Consider the following 19,627-nt stretch of genomic DNA (forward strand, 5'->3'; position numbering starts at 1 on the left):
TATATATATATATATATATATATATATATATATATATATATATATATATATATATATATATATATATATATATATATTATGGATTATTCTTTTTCCTTTTCAGTCCTGAGGGGTAAGCGAGGAAGAAAAACTTGTTTTTGGGCGCTTTTTTTTTCTTTTTTAGCTTTTGTGTTTAGTAGTACCTCTTTTAGCCACAAGAAGGCACCCACGGCTGAGTTCATGGCGTATTCCCAAGTAGTCAAATTTGCCTAATTATCAATATCAACGCATTCCAATTTCACTCTTACCTTTGCAATGGATTTCATAACCATTAAATCCATTGCAGGTTGCTATTATCGGTTGATGTTAAGTTGTTTTTTTTTAAGAATGTTTTGGCTCTATAGTGGCCTTTATTTGAAAGTGCTAAGACAGGAATGTAAGTAAAGAGAGAGGGAGGAGATGATAAAGGTAATCAAGAGGGCTTCATGATCTTTATCCAAAGGTCATCAAGCCAGGAATCGAACCTGCGATGACCGCATTGAGGACTAAGGCCTCCTTATGTAGGTTGTGCTTAACCTATGGGCCACCACAGCACCTCTGATATTCAGTCTTTTTAAGGAATTATAGACAGAGAAGGTCATAAAAACTACTTAGGATTTTCTGAAAACTAGGATTAAGATTCATAATATTGGGGTCAAGTATGCACACCTCCTTACAGCACCCAATGATAAAAAAGTGTAGAAAAATATGCCAAGTGAGAATGATTTTTTTTCCTTGTTATAGTATAGACTGAATTTGTGTGGTGTGTTAGCACAGCTATCCCTATGCTTCTGCATGTGAAAATGACTGCCGGATAACTTCTACGGTCAGAGAAAAATAACGTTTAGATCATGTTCCCTTACCATTCAGGGCTCCCTTAGACCCTAAACCACACTAAGCAAAACACATAATATTCTCAAATGTATGAATATTTTATTACATACTATCTCATAAAAACATTTTCATCTTTTTCCACATATAAACACCACAACTGGGTACATTTACAAATCTTGAACCATCCAAAGTCATACAAAAGGACTGATAGAGCAATACATGAGGCATTCAAATGTTACAAGGACTCCATGTATATTTGCCTAAATGTGTGTATGGATGAGTTACCTCTTGTAATATCCAGATACTACAACCAGCTGATGAAGACACACATTAAATATGAACATTTTTGACGTTTATCTGAGGCACTGACTGGACGACCGAGATTTAAGCAACCAGATCAACTGACTTGTAATACTGACCAACTATGGCAACTAAGTGTCACATTACACTTTATAGAAAATCCACTGTTCACAGCTGGATCACGATTTAGAGTTGATCACAGAGCAAGAAGCTGTACGACAGATTCCCCATAAACAGTTTCCCTTTAGACTCAACATCAATCACAAGCATCTTCCTTATTACATTTTTTTTCTTTTTAGCCTTACAGTTATATTGAAAACTGACTCAAAAATGTGCACACACATGCAAATAAATTAACATGAAAAAGTAAACATATTTTAAAGAAGGGAAAAACAATATTTATGGTGTTTTAAAATGAGACAAAATGTAGAATAAGTTAGCAGTTTTAATAGTGGTACATTAGCATGACGATTACCACCAAACTGCATGACAAAAATGGGTTTTGAAGATAAAACTACTAAAGAAAGCATCTTGGTTTCAACAGTAATGGGCACTGCTAACTGAAAAGTTAGCTATGCTAAACCTAAAGCCCTAATCATTAAGATTAGTTCTGCTAATGCAAATGCACTACACCAACATTGTATTTAGTGGAAGCTAATGCTAATGTTCTATAATTCAGTTACATTTTTTATTTATGTTTTTATCTTGTTCTGTGCTGCGTGTTATTTTGTTCCTGTATGTTTCTTGTACCAACTTAAGTTGGGGTTTAGCATTAGCTAGAGGGTTGTAGAACCCTCAAGAACCAATTTAATTGTGACATAATTTCCATGTTCTATAATTCAGTTACATTTTTTATTTGTTTTTATCTTGTTCTGTGCTGTGTATTATTTTGTTCCTGTATGTTTTTTGTTTGCTTTAAAGTTATTTGGTAAAAAGAAAATGAAAAAGAATGAGAGGAAACAGAACTGGTAGCAGATGTCAAACGTTTTTCAACTGAAAGTTTACAAAACAACCAACCAGTGCTTTAGAATTGATTTGGAAATATTAATTTAGGGTAAGCTAAGTGTACTTTTTTAGGTTAGCAAATGGCTGAATGAAAAATTAGCTCCACTGGAAGTGTGCCCACCACTGGATATAAAATGTAGGGCATAACGACAAAGTCAGAATTAACAAACGACAAAGAGGCTAAAACCAAAAGTCTTTCTGTCCTTTTAATACAGTTTATATGAGTTGAATGTATTCTCTGTGGTCTGCAGCTCCTGTTGAGTTTTTATTTGTTCCAAAGTAACACATGGATTCCCGTGTGGGTAAAACTGTATGCCCACGGTGCTTGGTGTCAGCAGTAGTTCTGTTGGGGCGGCTCCTGCCCAGTGTTCACTTGGGGCTGGGTAGGTGTGGCATAGTGCCAGACGCTGGGTTGCGTGGCGAGCCTTGATAGGTGCGCAGCAGCACCTTGTGCTTGGTAGCGCTCTCTGTGCGGCAACTCTCCTGCTCCACCAGGAACTCCTTGAGTCGGCTGGAGGTGAAGGTGAGCGTCTGCCTCCGGAGCTTCATCAGGTACGAGTCCTGCAGCCAGGCCTGGGTGAAGCAGTCCCGTGTGGTTGGACGAGCCCTGAAAACACACAAATGCAATTTAGGATCTTTATGCTCATAAATCCTGCTGTTTTTTTATCACATTGTGTTGGATAAATGAACAGTCACCATGGATAACTGCTCAACATCTTCTTGAGAAAAACTGAGGCACTTTGGGAAACATTTGGGTAGAGTTTGCTAGGGTCAAACTTGGCCATCAGGATTTTAGATTCAACTTGCCGAGGGTTCTTATCTTCAAAGGGCAGTCGACCACTAAGCCTGAGAGAAAAGAACAAACAATATTAAAAGCTTGACAGCAGCTGCAGTACAGAACATATCACACCGAACCATTAACACTTTATACCATAAGTGAGGTTGTGTGAAGTATGTATGAGAAGTCAGAGGTAACCAAGACTCTTTGCCATGTTTTAAAAATACTCAAAGTTTTTAGTATTTGACTGTTGATTTGATAGCTGTTTCTTTTGCCAGCCAGAAAATAAATTCCTCTCATTAAACCTAAATTACTAGGGTGGATGAAAGAAATAACATAAAATAACATGAGACTTATGTAGTGCTTTTCAGGAGCCTCAAAAATGCTTTACAATGAAATGAGTCATTAACATGCACACACTGATGGTGGCAAGCCACTGGATAGCAGCTACAGCTGTACTGGGACAGTCTAAAAATGGATGAAATGAACAGATGGACAAATGGGCACACAGATAGATGAAATGGTTGGACGGACAGATGGTCAGTCAAACTGATGGACAGATGGATGGGCTGATGGATGATTTGAAAATTCAGAATTAAAAAACATTCCTCCTGCCAGTAGATCATCTCCACAAACTGTTATGCCAATTCTCTCACATCAGGAATCCAGACTGACCTTCCAAACGTAAATGATGACTTTAAGGATGTGATGAAACTTACATGATGTAAGTGACGACTCCAACAGTCCAAATGTCAGCAGGAGGACCAACAACTTCCCCTTTGACCATCTCAGGAGCTTAACAGGAGGAAGATGTTTGAGAATCAAAGTGTGCTTTTGTTTTGAAGTGTGGAAGATGAGTTGTGACATGGATCCTTACCCATGTACTCCAAGGTTCCTGCTCCTGTGCCTTGGGGTTCCAGGTTGAGGGGGTTGAAACTCTGAGCACTGCCAAAGTCTACAATCTTAACCACGTTAAGGTTAGTCACCAGGATGTTCTCAGGCTTGAGGTCTAGGTGGAGGACTCTGCGGTTGTGGAGGTACTCCACCGCCTGGAGGATTTGAACCAGGTAGCCAACTACATCATCCTCTGAATACCGAAACCTTAAAAAAAAGGAGCATTTCAACAGCTGCCTGAGTCTATAAACATCAGCTTGATATTCTTCTTCCTACCTGTCAGCGAGGCTGAACAGCAGCTCTTTGCCAGTGCAGTACTCAGCCACCAACACCAGGTACCGTGGTGTGACATAGGCCTCGTGGAGAGCCATGACCTTCTCACTGTGAAGTGACTTTAGGATCTCGTACTCCTTCAGCACTATCTGCTTACTCTCCTGGCTGTAGGGAATGATTTTGGCTATGTAGATCTTCCCGGTGGCGTTCTCCCTGCATTCGCGGATCACCCCAAACCGACCTCTGGACACAGGAAACACAGCAGCTTCAGCTACAGGAGCTACAAATCTAATCTGATCAAAAGATGGAGCTCCTAAGATACCACTGGACATACTCTTTTACTCTTTGAGGACACTTTTTCGATGTGAGTTATAACACATTTAATTTCTATTTGATGAAAATGTATTTTTGAACAGAATTTTGAATTCTAAATAAAAAAATAAGATTAAACATGAATATCAGGACGGTGTTTCATGGAGTATTCCAATTTTTCCCCTAATTACAATTAGATGCAGTTAGATTCTGTCTAACCTGGCCTTCTCATCCAGGAAGGTGTATGGTTTCTGTGGAACTCCTTGTCTCAGAGCAGTAGAGGGCGTGCTGTGTCCAGATGGGGTACCTCTGATCGGGGTGTTGGCACCCTCTGCAATGGGGCTCAGGCTGGAGGCCTGGAGGACCGGTGGGGAAAAAGACACCGGGGTGGGAGCCACGTGTGCCGTGGCGGCGGTGATGGGGACATAGCTGGGTACGGATGCAACCAAAGGTTTGGTAGGGGTAGAGAGCGGGCTTACAAGAGGAGGCGGAATCTGGGCCATAGGGGTCACCACGTTTATCGGACTCTGGGGCTTGAACAAGATGAAGGGCGGAGAGGCTTTGACTGTGCCGGAGGAAGGCAGAGCACTGCTTTGCTTTTCCTCTGGGCTTATGCTAGCAGACGGTGATGGAAAACCCATGGAAGGGTCAGAGGTCAGGGCAGATGGAGGAGGAGGAAAGGTTGAGAAGGTGGGAGTGACTCTGACATCTGGGTTAGGTTTCAGCGCTGGTTCAGGTGGAGTTGGGACTGTTTTTACTACAGCAACTGCAGGTGAAGCTCCTCCTTCTGCACAACAGATACAAGACAGTGATCACTGAGAGATATTGGTCTGATGTTATGGAAACTACATCTGCATTCAATATCTCAGTCTGCATCAGGAAACTGTCATAAAGCAGAAGAGAAGATGGAGAATAACTTCATCATACTTTTTCTTCTTTAGTTGTTTATTATAACCTTTTGTCATGGTTATTACTCTAATTTGTCAATTCCACTTCCTGTATCATTCCTGTATTGATCCACAATAATGATAATATTACTGATTGTCTATATTAAGGCAAAAACTCACCTGTTGAGTCCAGGATGACTGGAACAGAGCAGTTACTGTGAGGACCTTGTCCTGCCCTGTTGACGCAGGAGACTCTGAATCTAATGGCCCCCCCTGGTGGAAGGTCAGTGACATTGTAGTAACAGTCAGCTATCCCAGTGGCCACAGTTACCCAGTTAGAATCAGCTACAGAAAAACACAAAAGATTTATTTAAAAAAAAAACTTACAGTAATGAAGCATGCTGCACGAGTTCAGCATTACGACACACAAAAGATTAATGAACAAGATCAAGCTAAGAGAACATATTGTAGTTAACATTATGGCCACTAGATGGGAGTGTTGGCATGTTTATCAAGTAAATAATTAGCTTAGCATCTGTCACAGTGTCTAATTCCCTCTTAAGATGAATTGAAAGCAGCTTGACTTATATAAGCAACCGATTTAGTAACATTACACAAATATGACTGTGAGGCCAAGACATTTTTAATAAATACTTCAACTTCTGCTCCAAATCCAGGGTTCATAAACATTCCAGACTTTTTAACACTCATTTACAGACTTCTCAGGCCTTTACATTTACGCACATTTTATAATATTAAATACTAAAATTGGTATGAATTTATAGAAGCTAGTTTTAAAATCATCAGGGCTTAAGCATGGAACCTAAAAACGTAAGGAAGAAAGGACGGAAAGACAGGTCACAAAAAGGAAGAAAAGAAGGATGGAAGGAAAGAAGGAACAAAAGAAGGAAATAATAAATTAAGGAAGAAAGGATACAAAAATAGAAAGGATGACACTAAGAAGTGAAAAAGTGAACAAACAGTGACAAAATGAAAGAAAAGAACAGAATCAAGTAAAGACAATAGGAAGAAAATAAAACAAAGTAGGAAAAAATGCAATAACTGACAGAAGGAAGGAAGGAAGGAAAGAAGGGAAGAAAGTAAAGAAGGAAAGAGGGGACTAAAGGAATAAATAAAGGAATAAGGAATAAAGGAAAAAAGGAAGGAAGAAAACAAGAATGAAACGCATCAAGAAACAGAAGAAAGTGAGGACGAAACAAGGAAGAAGGAAGACAGGAAATAAGAAAAGAGAAAAATTGAATGAGACAAAGACAAGGATGGAAGGAAACAAATTGAGAAGAAAGGAAGAATACAAGTCAAATGAAAAAGTTGGAGTGATACATAGAAGGGAGGATAAAAGACACAACTTAAATGGAAGGATGTAAGAACATAAGCAATGAAATAAGGAGAGAAGTAAGAAAGTACACAAGGACGAAGGCAGGAAGTCAAAAAGAAGAAAAGAACATGAAGATAAAGAGACACAAGGAAGAAAACATGCCACTTGAAATATTTAAAAATTAGAGGCTGAAACCTCACACACGATCTGGTGGTGAGCTTAAGAAGGAGTCCTATCGGGCCTTTTTGGCCTGTGGGACTCCAGAAGCAGCTGATAGGAATCGGCAGGCAAAGCGACATGCGGCTCGGGATGGTTGCGGAGGCAAAAACTCGGGTGTGGGAGGAGTTTGGAGAGGCCATGGAGAACGACTTCCGTACGGCTTCAAGGTGATTCTGGTCCACCATCTGGCGCCTCAGGAGGGGGAAGCAGTGCAGCACCAACACTGTTTATAGTGGGGATGGTGTGCTGCTGACCTCAACTCGGGACGTTGTGGGCCGGTGGGCGGAATACTTCAAAGACCTCCTCAATCCCACCAACATGCCTTCCATTCAGGAAGGCTGCCCTTTGTCACTGGTTCTGTTCATTACTTTTGTGGACAAAATTTCTAGGTGCAGCTGAGGTGTTGAGGGGATCCGTTTTGGTGTCCTTAGGATTGCATCTCTGCTTTTTGCAGAGGGCGTGGTCCTGTTGGCTTCATCAGGTCGTGATCTGCAGCTCTCGCTGGAGCGGTTTGCAGCCGAGTGTGAAGCGGCCGGGATGGGGATCAGTGCCTCCAAAACCGAAGTCATGGTCTTGAGCCAGAAAAGGGTAGAGTGCCTTCTTCGGGTCAGGTAGGGTGTCCTTCCCCAAGTGGAGGAGTTAAGTATCTGGGGATCTTGTTCACGAATGAGGGAAGAAGAGAGCGGGAGATCGACAGGCGGATTGGGGCAGCATCTGCCGTGAAGTGGGCGCTGTACCGGTCCGTCGTGGTGAAAAGAGAGCTGAGTCAAACAGAGGAAGCTCTCGATTTACCGGTCGATCTACGTTCCCACCCTCATCTGTGGTCATGAATTTTGGGTCATGACCAAAAGAACGAGGTCACGGATACAAGGGACCGAAATGGGTTTTCTTCTCAGGTTGGCTGGGATCGCCCTTAGAGATAGGGTGAGAAGCTTGGTCTCCCAGGAGGGACTCAGAGTAGAGCCGTTGCTCCTCCACGTCGAGAGGAGCCAGCTGAGGTGACTCGGGCATCTGGTCAGGATGCCTCCTGGATGCCTCCCTGGTTAGGTGTTTCGGGCACGTCCTGGCGGGAGGAGGCCTCGGGGAAGACCCAGGACACGCTGGAGGGACTATGTCTCTCGGCTGACCTGGGAGCGCCTTGGGATTCCTCCGGAGGAGCTGGAAGAAGAGGCTGGGGAGATGGAAGTCTGGGCCTCCCTTCTTAAGCTGCTGCCCCTGCGACCCGACCCCGGATAAAGCGGAAAAAAATGGATGGATGGATGGATGGATGGATGGATGGATGGATGGATGGATGGATGGATGGATGGATGGATGGATGGATGGATGGATGGATGGATGGATGGATGGATGGATGGATGGATGGATGGATGGATGGATGGATGGATGGAACCACATTCCAGACTCTTCCACTCTGCCTAGCAACCATGAAGTATCTGTAACTGTAACCAGTGCACTTCAGCGATGATGCAGAGTGAAGATAGAAAGCCCTGCTAAAACCATTATCCACTTGGAAGCTGACTCATTGGATGTCATTAAGACACTCTTTATGGATCGGGGAGCTAATTTCCCAACAGAATCCTTCATATTCAGAGCCTGTCAAACACCACCAGCTCTGGGCCTGAAATGATTCACTGTTACCTCTCCATGTTACTGACAGTAGCACACAAATAAAACAGGCATTTCATCCCAGATGCTGCGAGGATGTTTTCTGACTTGCTCACCTTCACTTCTCCGTTCCAGAGAGTAGCTGCAGGGAGATTTTGTGTCCGACGGCTTCCACAGAACCAGAGCCGTGTTGTTGTAGGTCTGAGCTACTTCAGGGGTTCCGGGTCGCTTTGGAACAGCTTGAGTGAAGAATGGGAGAGGTAATGGAGGAAAAAAACCCAACAAATCAGGCAAGTATTTATTAAAAATGGCAATGAGCATTTATTAATTTTTAGCAGCTTTTATGCTAGAATGTTAAAAATGTCCAATATAATAGTGGCGTGCTGTGGTGGAGCAAGGGCAAAGCACTTATGGCGGTGATCGCAGGTTTGATTCTCGACCTGGTGACATTTGCCGCATGTCTTCCCCCTCTCTCACTACCCTCTTTCTTGTTGAACTACCTTCAAATAAAGCCCACTAGAGCCAACAAAACCTTAAAAAAGTCAAATAATGCCATTTTATGCAATTTCTAAATGAAACCTATTTTCTTTCTTCTGGCACACACTTAGTGAAAGCAGCCAACATTTAAGTCAAGCAGTTTTACACCAATAACACTGATGAGTCATCAAAGGACAGACTATTCCAAAATAAGCCTTATAAATATAAGCCTACAGTTCAAAAGTACCGCAGTAATTACTATATTTCATTGGCTAACAAGTTCTTTAACCTCAGCTGATGCCAATTTTATTTGTAGAGCACCATCAATACATAAAGTGCTTAATAGGAACATAAACTAAAAAAGATTAAGGATATTTAAGAATCACTATAAGGCAATCAATACTTGTGAGTCAAATATATATTTAAAAGTTGTTGGACAGAATAAAGAATGTAGCTAATCAGAGAGCTGCTTGTTTAGAGTTTTCAGAACTAGGTGGAGGCAGCATTTAGTTTCTTCGGCTCTGGAACAGAGAAACTAAAGAAGAATCAGAAAGACACGCACATTAGAGTACCAATGCTGGTCAGAACAGAAATAGAAGTTACACCACCTAGTGCATCTAAAGGTGTGCAATATATAATATCAAAATCATTAAGATGTTTTGTCTTTGTGAACCTCCACCAAGAAGAGCTCATGCTTATCTGCCATGTTTTTCCACGTAGTTATAAAATTTCAGAGGTGTGCATGAGCGTCATGAGGAGAGGTATGGTTGCTGAAATGATGGAATTTTGTCGTCCGTCTCGAAATAAATCAAGATTTACTTGTTGCCCTCTTCTTCTGCTGACATATTAATTATGTCATTTGCTTTATCCAGGACCAGTAAGGAAAATCTGTGGAAAAATCTTTATATAGCAGCCCAATTCCCCCAAAAAATCATCCTTAAATAATTTTGTAGGATCAGAAAAGAAAAAAAAAAATAGCATTAACTTACAGTAATTAGGCCAATAATAAATAATCCACTACAGTGTATTTTGATCAGATTAATTATTTTCCAGTCTTAAAATGCTGCCATTATGTTTTAGTCTCATTTCCATGGTTTATTGTTTGGATATGAGCCACAGAAGATAATTTCAATCATCATCAGTACAACAGCAAAAGAAGATTTGTTCTAATTAGGTGCTAAATATTGGAAAAGTAAAACTCCATTAGGTTAATCTTCCATACAGCTAATCTGCTGCCGTTAATATTCTTGTCAGCTCCATTAGTACCAATCTCGGCGCAATTAAAATTCAATAATGTAAAATGTGTCATTAGGAAAATGACTGTATGCCTCTGTGAGGAAAGCTCAGCATGTTGTAATTTGCAAACTCGTGCATGCATTTTAGCATTCCCAAATCCCCAATCTAGTAGCATATCAACAATGTATTTCACTAGCTTTGGGAAAACAGAAACCACTTACAAGCTATAGAAAGCGTGCAGGAGGTGGTGACAGTAGCGATTGGGTTGGCAGCGACGCATTCGTACACACCAGCGTCTCTGTGGCTGCACTTCTGAATGGTAAGAAGCTGCCTGCCATCTGGGTGGTTCAGCAGCTTGATCCGGTTGTCTGTCACCTCTAACAGTTTCCGATCTGGAAAGTGGGAAAAAGGGAAAGAAATCAGTTTCACTGTTTGAATGGATTTCAGTTGTACAGATCGGTCTCTTCTGGAGTTAAGGTTACCCTTCATCCAGGTAATCTCTGGGTGTGGACTGCCAGCTGGAAGGCAACTCAGAGTCACAGCTTCCCACTCTAATAGGACATGGTCCTTTAGTTTGATGTGGAACACCGGAGCAAAATCAGAAGCAGAGCGGATGAACTGCTGGCTTTTTGTGAGACCTTCCTCTTTGGGTGCAGTTGAGGGTAAGTCAGACTGGGAGGGAGTTTTGTCTCTCCTGGTCCTGGTTAAGCCCCACCGGTCCCACCGCGACCGTCTGTCACTCTCCAAGGCTTTATCAGAATGGATGCTGGAGGTGGACTCAATGGATTCCTTCGATGCAGCAGCACCGGTTTGTTTTGCCAGCTGATTTTCAGGGATACCCATCCCTTTGAGTCCACGACCTTCAGAGTGGGAATGACGGTGCCGAGCAAACAGAGGTGTGTTCCTACCCTCTCCATCTACTTTCCTTTCTTCTGACTGACTGCGGATTTTTGAGGATATTCCCGCCACTTTGTTCTCAAACTTGTGACATATTGCAAGAACAGGGGATTCTGAGACCTTGTTGAGATCCCTTTGCTCAAGGTCTTTCTGACTACCTCCAGTCTCTTTAGCCTTCCTCTCCTCTGATTGGCTCCTAAATTTTGCAGAGATTCCTGCCACTTTGGACTCAAACTTTCGTCTCATGGCAGAAACCGAGGACTCCTCAGCTTTCCCGGATTGTCGCTCTTCAGACTGCTTCCTTGCTCCAGCAGCATCCAGATCCTTTGTGTCCAGAGACTTACTACGACCAATAGCCCATGAAACCCTCTTACTTACAGCAGTTTCTTGTACATTTGGTTGCTTTTCCTCCTTTTTCTCAGTAGATGTTGACCTCTTGCCTTTCAATGAAAACCTCTCGATCAGACTAAGGCCTGTTTCCTGATCTACCTCTCTTAAGTCTTGGACAGATTTAGATTTCTCTGGAATTCCCTTAGATGCTATTTCAAGTGGCCCCCCTCTCGGTCCTGGCCTGTAAATGTCCTCACCCCCTTCACCAGTCTTTCGGCTCAACACCGGAGATTTCTCCTCAGACTTGTTTCTGGTCAGTTTGCGGAGGCCACGGGTTAAGGATGACTCACGCTTCTTAAACTTGGCCTCAAAGACTTCCAATGAATCAATGTCTTTGATGTCTGTTCTGAGAACGGGTTGCCGAGGGATGATGGTAAGATCGGGGTTTGAAGACGAGGAAGAAGAACCAGCAGGTCTGTCTCCTGTTGCTACTTTGGCAAATACAACTGGATGCTCAGGTAAGGAAGATGTATCTGAGGATTTTGAGTCATTTGGTTTGTGTGCAGCAGCAAGGGATTTTGATTGGCCCTTGGTCGATGTTTGAGATAGTGCGGAAACTCTAAACTTTTCATTCATGTTGTTTTCTTTTTCTTTCTCTTCTCTAGCAATTTTAGAAGTAATAATAGATGTTTCACAATCTGCTTTGGTCCTTTTCTCTGTTGTTTCATCTATATCTGAACCTTCCACATTGCAATTGTTTTGCTCTTGGTCCATTTTTTCTGTTGCTGGGAGAGCAAAGGAAGTTTTTTCTTTGGGTGAGGTTGATTCAGACTCCAGTGTTGCTTGTTCAGTCAGCACAGACATTGAAATAGCCTCCTGCAGTTTCTTCCCTTCTGTCCTAGCAGTGGAAGCAGATGGGATCTCTAAGGGGGCTCCAAACCTACGGTGCAGGGGCATGGGCTCTGAATCCCCCTGTGAGAAGGAAACACTTTTACAAAAAACCTTGGTCTTTGGTGTGTCATCTCCTGACCTTTCAGAAGATGCTGCTCTGGTAAGTGTTGAGAGTCCTGCTCTGGATCTTCTCAAACTTCTCTCAAGAGACTCCGTCTGCCTTTCCTCATCTATGCCAAGGGTTTCAAACAGCGGCCCCCGTAGGCCGCTCATTTTTTTATCAACGCTTCCTCCCCTGAGCAGCCGTTGCCTCATTAGCTCTAGTTTTAAGGTATAATCTTCCTGACTTAAGTTTGTAGCCCCTGGGCTCGGGCTGCGATTGGGCAGTTCCATAGAACCGGCCTTTTTTAGGCTCGTCGTACCTGCCCCTGAGTCTTCATTTGCATTTCCTTCCTCTGGGTCTATGTGGAGAAGCAGAGCTGAATCAGCAGAGCTGCCTCTCCTCATGGTAGCCCTCCTGGCTCTTGTCTGTGCTTCATTAGACTTGATGCTTGATCCTTTTTTCAGGTCTTCTCGTTTAGCCTTTCCTGTTCTCTCCTCATTTTGAGTTTCCACTTCATCTGTAATGTTTTTATTCCCCTCTGCCGTAGAACCATCTACATCCATATTTTCCTTTGTCCTTGTACTATTAACATAGACGGTCGGCCATCTGACATCCTCGTCCCCTGGAATCTCATTAAGTGAGACCCTGGATCCAGAGAAAACCATGGACAGGGGCATCGGAATAAACGGAAGCTCGTCCACGTCTGCGTCTGAATCGGACGAGGAAGAAGGAGACGGGGAGCCTTCCTTCAAATGACGAGCAACAGCGATTGAAACATGGCTGGAGGAGTCTTTGAGGAGCTCTGGGATGGACCTCAATGCCATTTTGGATTTATAGCTGATAAGGGTACGCTGGAAATAATCAACACAAAACATCTGAAATCATTACATCTGGTGTGTAAACAACACGAAATCTGTATTTTTACTTTGTGGAAATAAATCTCATATAATACTGGAAAGTTTATATCCCTTCAAATTTGTAAGGACAATGCATTTGTGGGTGAAACAAACAACTTAGTGGATACACTGAAGTATTCATGGCTTTGTTGTGATTATTCTAGTAACTTCAATGAAGAGAAAAGTTGTTTTTTTTAATGGCAGTTCCACCTTGGAGTTTCTTTATGTCCACATCATTGATTTACAAATGTAACAATCTGACATTCATCTTACCTGCCAGCACCTTCTAGCAATAACCTGCTTTAGCATAGCCGTGCTAATGCTCTTATTTGTAGGTGACTGCAAGGCAAACAGGGGGATTGTGATTGACTTTCAGCAAAGATATAAATACATCTTATCATAAGAATTATTTTTTTTAAATAATGGCTCACCTTGAACCAAGGATGACGAAGGCACTCTATAGCATTTGGCCTCCTGAAAGAGGAATTATAAAAGATAAAAACATAAATGATTTACAGTGTGGTGCAATAAAAAATGGGCATGGTTTTAGGTTTCGAAACAAATCTGAAAAGTGTGGCATGCATACCTGCAGACCACCAGAGACAACAGACTGTATCTTTTGGGACATACCTTTACAAACTGAGTGCCCAGCCATTGTAAAGTGGATGCAACACATTAAGATTTTGGTGAACAAGTGTGTCCACAAATTCTCAAATTGATTTTGGTTTGGACTTTGACTCGGCCATTGCACTAGTTCAATCCAATCAATTTAGCATCAACAGCTGGACTCTCTTTACTCGCTGACTTTTGAAGGCAATTGTTTGTACTTAATTTCATTAAGGAGTATCCAAATAAAGGGGATTGAATATAAATCAACACCACACTTTTAATATAAATTAAAACCATGTATTATTTTACATGCAAATCAGAGGTATATACGGAGGACCCTTGATATTTGTGGGGGTTATCAACAACAGCCCCAGTGAACAGCTAAATTTTCGCAAACAGCTCAAACCCCACCTCTGTGACTGCCTATTTTAATAGTTCAAACTGAAAGAATCTCAGTACTACCACAGCATGAAAGCTAATATCTTCTTTGATTTGCTCTTGGATGTACAGCCAATCAGTGCGGAATCAGTACCTTTCACCAAAAAATCTGCGATTCATATACTGTGAATAAACCGGGGTCCACTGTACCGGTATACAGTCTATTATACAAGGTATGCCTTTAAGGCATCAAATTCTATGATTGGCTCTGATTAGATCTACAAGATGCTCACAGCCTGTCCACCACCAGAAGCTTGATGACGAATCCTTTGGCCTCTTTGCAGAGCTCTGAAAACATGCCCTCCTCAAATGCCACATTGTAGTTCCTGATGTTTAGCGCGGTGGCTCTGTCATTCTCACCGGCAAACGGAGACACTCCAGTCAGACTAGAATCAGAAGACGTTTGGGATCTTTTACTCTGAATTTGTCATATTTTAGGACTAAACTGGAAGCTCCAGAACATACCAGAGATAAGTGATGACTCCGACAGGCCTGTGGAGAACAGGAAGCATATTACAACATGCTAATTATGCTAACAGAGTGAGCAGTCATTTATCTGGATTCGGAGACAGCTGGCTTACCATATGTCTGTGGCTATGGAAACTGGAGTTTGATTAATGATCTCTGGAGCAACGTACTCCGGTGTGCCGTATTTGCAGTAATAGTCCTCTGAAGTGTCCAATTTGATGGCATTCCCAAAGTCACATATGCGGATGAGGTCACTTCCTGGACTGGCCATTAAAATGTTTTCAGGCTAAAGAGGATTTAAATGCAGACGTAGTATGATTAGCTGGTGCTTACTTATTAATACATTGTTTGTTGCTGTGGTTTCTTGGTTTTGTTTTCTCTCTTTCTGTAGCCATAGAGACTTCTATGGTGTTGACTTGTCTTCTCTCTATGCCCTCTATGATTTTCTTATTCTTTCCTTTTAAGCCTTTCCCTAACTTTATACATTTCTTTTCTCCTTTTTTCCCCATTTTAAAACCCCCCCAGGAATTTCTAATAAAGTTTTGCATGTATATCAATGATGAAAGCTGTATTGCTCCACTTCTGAAAGTAAATCTGTTGGACCTCATCTTGACCCTCAGACAATAATTCTGAGTACCACACTTCTGCTGTACCTCTAACTCAATAAATAGCATTTGGGATGAAATGATACCTTTACATCAAGGTGAGCTATATTTTTTTGGTGCAGATATCTAAGCCCCTCCAAGATCTGTTGGACACAGCTACGAATCTGCAGGTTGGGAGATAAAACGGATCATCTGTAAAGTAGTGTTACATAATATCACTGCAGTGCATCAAGCAGAGGAGCACCAACCAGCTTCTCCATGACGGTCGATTTCTTGGCCATCCTGTCCAACATTTCTTCGTGACATCTTCAAACAACAGTTTAGGGAAAACCTGAGCCGAGAGTTGACTTTGTGAGAGATGAATTACAAATGAGCAACACTCCCACACATGCTATCTATTGCTAATTCCACCCAGCAGCGATGAGTCAGAGAAGAGAAGCTAGGCTGCTTCATTCATCCCACCAGGGAACTGCAGAGCGCATCAGAATCAATGGTTTCCAACCTTTACAGAATTATTTAAGCACACTTTTATTTTGGAGTGAATCAAAACGATTCTGAAGCATCACTGTAAAATGGAAGATATCAATATGTTTTCTCCAAACGCAGCTCAACATTAAGAGCTGGAAAGTCGTAATTAAAGGATACATTTCTGTGATGAGCACCACTATGTTCTTCTTCTCAAAAGCATCATGAAAATAAAGGATGTGGTTGTTGTCCAGCTCAGAAAGCAGATCCATCTCCCTGAGGGCCAAAGCTTTCCTCTTTCCTCGGGCGGAGATGAATTTAGCCACAAAATCCACCTTTTCAGACTTCAGCGTCACTCTCTTCACATAGGAAAAGACCCCCCTGTTACAAAGGTGATACAATTAGAGACGGACGATGGACAGAGTCGCTCAGAGCTGCCACTTCTCTTACCCTCTGCTTTACATCAAAAAAGCAAGGAGGCTTTAAAGGCAGTAGACCTGGAGGAGGAACTGCTTGCTGAGAACCGACCAATCAAATGCTTTCATAAGCAGAACAGCTGATTACATCACATCCTGAAAGCAATAAGGTCAATCCTAGTTGTTCTAATGTGATTTCTTGATTTTGGCAGCAATTGGGATTCAGAAAATACAAAGAGGAACAGAGAGGGGGCTGATTGGATATGTGATGGTTGGTTGTAATTCAGGCCATATGGGCAATTGCCCAGGGCAACATTAGAAAGGGGGAATCAAACTGCATCTGTTTTGCCAGGTGCATCTTGAACATGATTTTTATTGATTTTTTTCCCCCAGCAGTCCTTAGGGAGTTGGAGCTTACTGCTGAGAACTCAGAAAGTATTTTATGAACTTTGTTCTGGATTGTAACGCATTTCACCTTGCTATGATATTTCAGCTGTTTTTGTCAACAGACTTTGTTCATTTTATCAATAGTTTTCTTCTTTTTCTATATACATTTAATTATTTTTTACCTTTCAAGAAAAATAAATAATATCATGTTTTGTTTTCCATTTTATTTGTTGTAAGAAATTGTTTGAATTTGTTGCCATTGCTCCTTTTTTGCTAGTCGAAAATCAGCTTTGGTCTGCTTTCCATTTTCCAATCAGCAAACGGTTGTCTCCACTGAGACGAAACAAAACAAATCATCAGCCAGCTAATGCGTTCACTCCACACAAGATGGTGAGTCATCTCCCTTTCTGTCTGCTGTTGTGAAGCAGGTTCAAACCCATCCCCTCTCAGACCATCATATGCAGCCCCCGCCCCTGCAGGCCGACCCTGAGCGCTCACACAACTATTAATGTCATTGCCCCCGCCATGTCTGAGGGGAGCTGTGCACCTCCACACACACACACCTCCCTATCTCCTTGTGAACATCATAATAATCCGTCAAATGCCTCATCTTCCTCAGAATGGTCCCCTCGTCTTCCACTGGCTCGGCTGCCGCTTTTCGCTCTGCATGAAGCACAGACACAGACGTTTAAAACAGTGCGTGCGTGTGTGTGTTGTGTGTGTGTGTGTGTGTGTGTGTGTGAGTGTGTGTGTGAGTGAGTGTGTGTCAGACCAGTGACAGATGGTTTCATATTATAGCTGCAGAACACCTTGTGGTTTCTCCCATATGGAGCAGATTTACAAAGCAATTTCCAACAACAACTAGCTGACACGGGTAGAATCTGCTGCAGCACAAAGACAGGCTTTCATCTAAGCTGTAAATCTCACACAGAGACTGCTGCTTTTCTGTGCTTTTAAATCATGTCGTTTGTTTTCAAGCATGTTTCAACATGGGACTTTGCACCTGTGTGAACCGTGAGCTCGGCCTTGCAGGACACGGAGCCAGCCACGTTCTTGGCGGTGCAGGTGTACACGCCTGAGTGTTCCTGCTTGGCACTCAGGATGACCAGGGAGTATTCCGGGTCGTCATACACAAACGTGAAGTGGCTGCTCTCAGAGAGAAGGAGATCATCCTGCAGCAGAGCAACAAGGAAGATTAACTAGAGTTGATGATGCCAAAATTTATTTAAAATTGGGAAATATTACCTTAAACCACAGAATATCTGGATCTGGTTTCCCCTCCACCACCACAGCCAGATGTGAAGTTTCCCCAATGTGCACATCCACGTCCTCCATGATAGACTCAAATTTAGGAAGAACTATGGAAGAAGACAAAGAGGTAAACAGCTGCAGTGCAGGATGTTTTCTGACTTCTTGATTGAATACTGGAGGTAGCTGACCTGCCATGGCCAGCTGCAGTGTGCAGAGGTCGCTGCCAAACTGGTTGCTTGCGGTGACCACCAGCTGGCCAATGTCAGAGGTTCTGACCCGCTGGATCCTCAGGGTGTGTTGATCGTCGTCTGGCATGCTCATCTCATACACTCCTAGTCTGTTAATCAATGCAACTCCCCTCCTGAAGGAAGCAGAGATGCTTTCTTAGCGATTCTACTTTCTTCAGAGATGCTAAGAGATGCTAGCAAGGCTATTAGCTTGTTAGCACAAACTTTTCCCTCAGCGCTTTTGTTTGTTTTCAAAGCGTTTAATGCACCAAACTTCTCTTGAATTTATTTTTTCATATAAATTCTGCAGCACTATTTTAGTTGACTATTTTGTATCCAGAAAATAAAGTTCAACATCTGTGTTGATGTTTTAAGATAGTTAGAACATGTAAGTTATATCAAAATTAACCGAATCAAAGGTTTAAAATTAACTCCAGAGCAGATATTCTTTGAACTGAATTGAGCTAAACACAATGTTTGTATTGCGATTTAGCATTAGCAGAGCTAGCTCTCAGGATTAGGGCTTTAGGATTAACGCAGCTAACATTTGAGTTAGCGGTACGCGCCACTGATAGAAATGATCATAAAAAAATTACTATGACTAGTTCACAATGTCAAAGAAGCAAAGTGTCTTGTAATATGTTAAATCTGGGGTATGTAACTTTTATTAAAAATAGACATATTTTACATAAAACTGACAGTATAAAAATAAATGGAGAAACTATATTTGATTCTCTAACTACTCCATCCATCCATCCATCCATTTTCTTTACACCCTGGTGTCAATAACAGTGAAGTCGGTAGGGGTTCTCTAATAACAAAAATATATTTAATACTTAACTTTTGATGTGATGTCACTAAAAGAAACATGTTTATGATATTAACAAACCTTTTCCAGGTCACCACTGCATGTACATGGTTCAGCGTGACAGTGACGTTAGCAGGTTGGTTCTCCACCACAAACACAATGTCGGGTTTGTCCAGAATAACTGGTGCCTTCCTTAAATATGGCCCTGGAGAAGGAGAGGGTTGAACAACATGTTCTATTTCTCCTCAGAGCTGATTTGACAGCAGCAGGAGCAGATGTAGTACCTTTGTCCAGCAACTGGACCAGATCAGTGGAGGGGGAAGGTTTGCTCAGAGTCTTCCCGGTCGATGTCAGGACCCTGAAGGCATAACGGACTCCCTTGGACAGGGAGGTGACAGTGTAATTTGTCTCCTTCAAGTTAGAAGCCGCAACAGACCACTGGATAGATCCCAGAGGCTGCTGCTGGACCATGAACAGCAACGAGCTGGCATCTGCAAGTACACATGCTGTTTATATACGTCACCTGGGTGACAGCCAAAGACAGTGAGGTGCTTAAGATCCAGATATAGACATCAAACACATGCGGGCTATAATTGGCATCTGAAGCTAGCTTAAATTTAAACCAAAACCTGTGGTAGTAAAATATTTATAGGCATTCCTTC

The 19,627-nt window shown here is 42.2% G+C and overlaps 1 protein-coding gene across 3 annotated transcripts in view; it reads right to left on the reverse strand.

The window, feature by feature from the left end:
- Positions 1-931: 931 nt before the first annotated feature.
- spega (striated muscle enriched protein kinase a) overlaps positions 932-19,627 on the reverse strand; it is a 35,239-nt gene continuing 16,543 nt past the window's right edge. For 2 of the 3 annotated variants that reach the window (XM_081614784.1, XM_081614781.1), the window contains 24 exons: positions 19,250-19,471; positions 19,047-19,170; positions 18,119-18,291; positions 17,925-18,037; positions 17,683-17,851; positions 17,243-17,342; positions 16,057-16,257; positions 15,660-15,717; positions 15,498-15,575; positions 14,920-15,092; positions 14,804-14,830; positions 14,572-14,724; positions 13,723-13,765; positions 13,565-13,630; positions 10,657-13,246; positions 10,396-10,566; positions 8,578-8,700; positions 5,482-5,646; positions 4,634-5,201; positions 4,106-4,345; positions 3,813-4,036; positions 3,655-3,730; positions 2,854-3,003; positions 932-2,764 (listed from right to left, as the gene is read on the reverse strand). In XM_081614784.1, coding sequence (XP_081470910.1) covers positions 2,527-2,764; positions 2,854-3,003; positions 3,655-3,730; positions 3,813-4,036; positions 4,106-4,345; positions 4,634-5,201; positions 5,482-5,646; positions 8,578-8,700; positions 10,396-10,566; positions 10,657-13,246; positions 13,565-13,630; positions 13,723-13,765; positions 14,572-14,724; positions 14,804-14,830; positions 14,920-15,092; positions 15,498-15,575; positions 15,660-15,717; positions 16,057-16,257; positions 17,243-17,342; positions 17,683-17,851; positions 17,925-18,037; positions 18,119-18,291; positions 19,047-19,170; positions 19,250-19,471 — 6,245 coding nt within the window. In that variant the 3' untranslated portion in view covers positions 932-2,526. The remainder of the gene's footprint in view (positions 2,765-2,853; positions 3,004-3,654; positions 3,731-3,812; positions 4,037-4,105; positions 4,346-4,633; positions 5,202-5,481; positions 5,647-8,577; positions 8,701-10,395; positions 10,567-10,656; positions 13,247-13,564; positions 13,631-13,722; positions 13,766-14,571; positions 14,725-14,803; positions 14,831-14,919; positions 15,093-15,497; positions 15,576-15,659; positions 15,718-16,056; positions 16,258-17,242; positions 17,343-17,682; positions 17,852-17,924; positions 18,038-18,118; positions 18,292-19,046; positions 19,171-19,249; positions 19,472-19,627) is intronic. The other variant, XM_081614783.1, reaches the window with a different exon arrangement.

Source organism: Poecilia reticulata, chromosome 2 (genome assembly GCF_904066995.2).
Source record: "Poecilia reticulata chromosome 2, P_reticulata-male-v2, whole genome shotgun sequence".
NCBI lineage: Eukaryota > Metazoa > Chordata > Actinopteri > Cyprinodontiformes > Poeciliidae > Poecilia > Poecilia reticulata.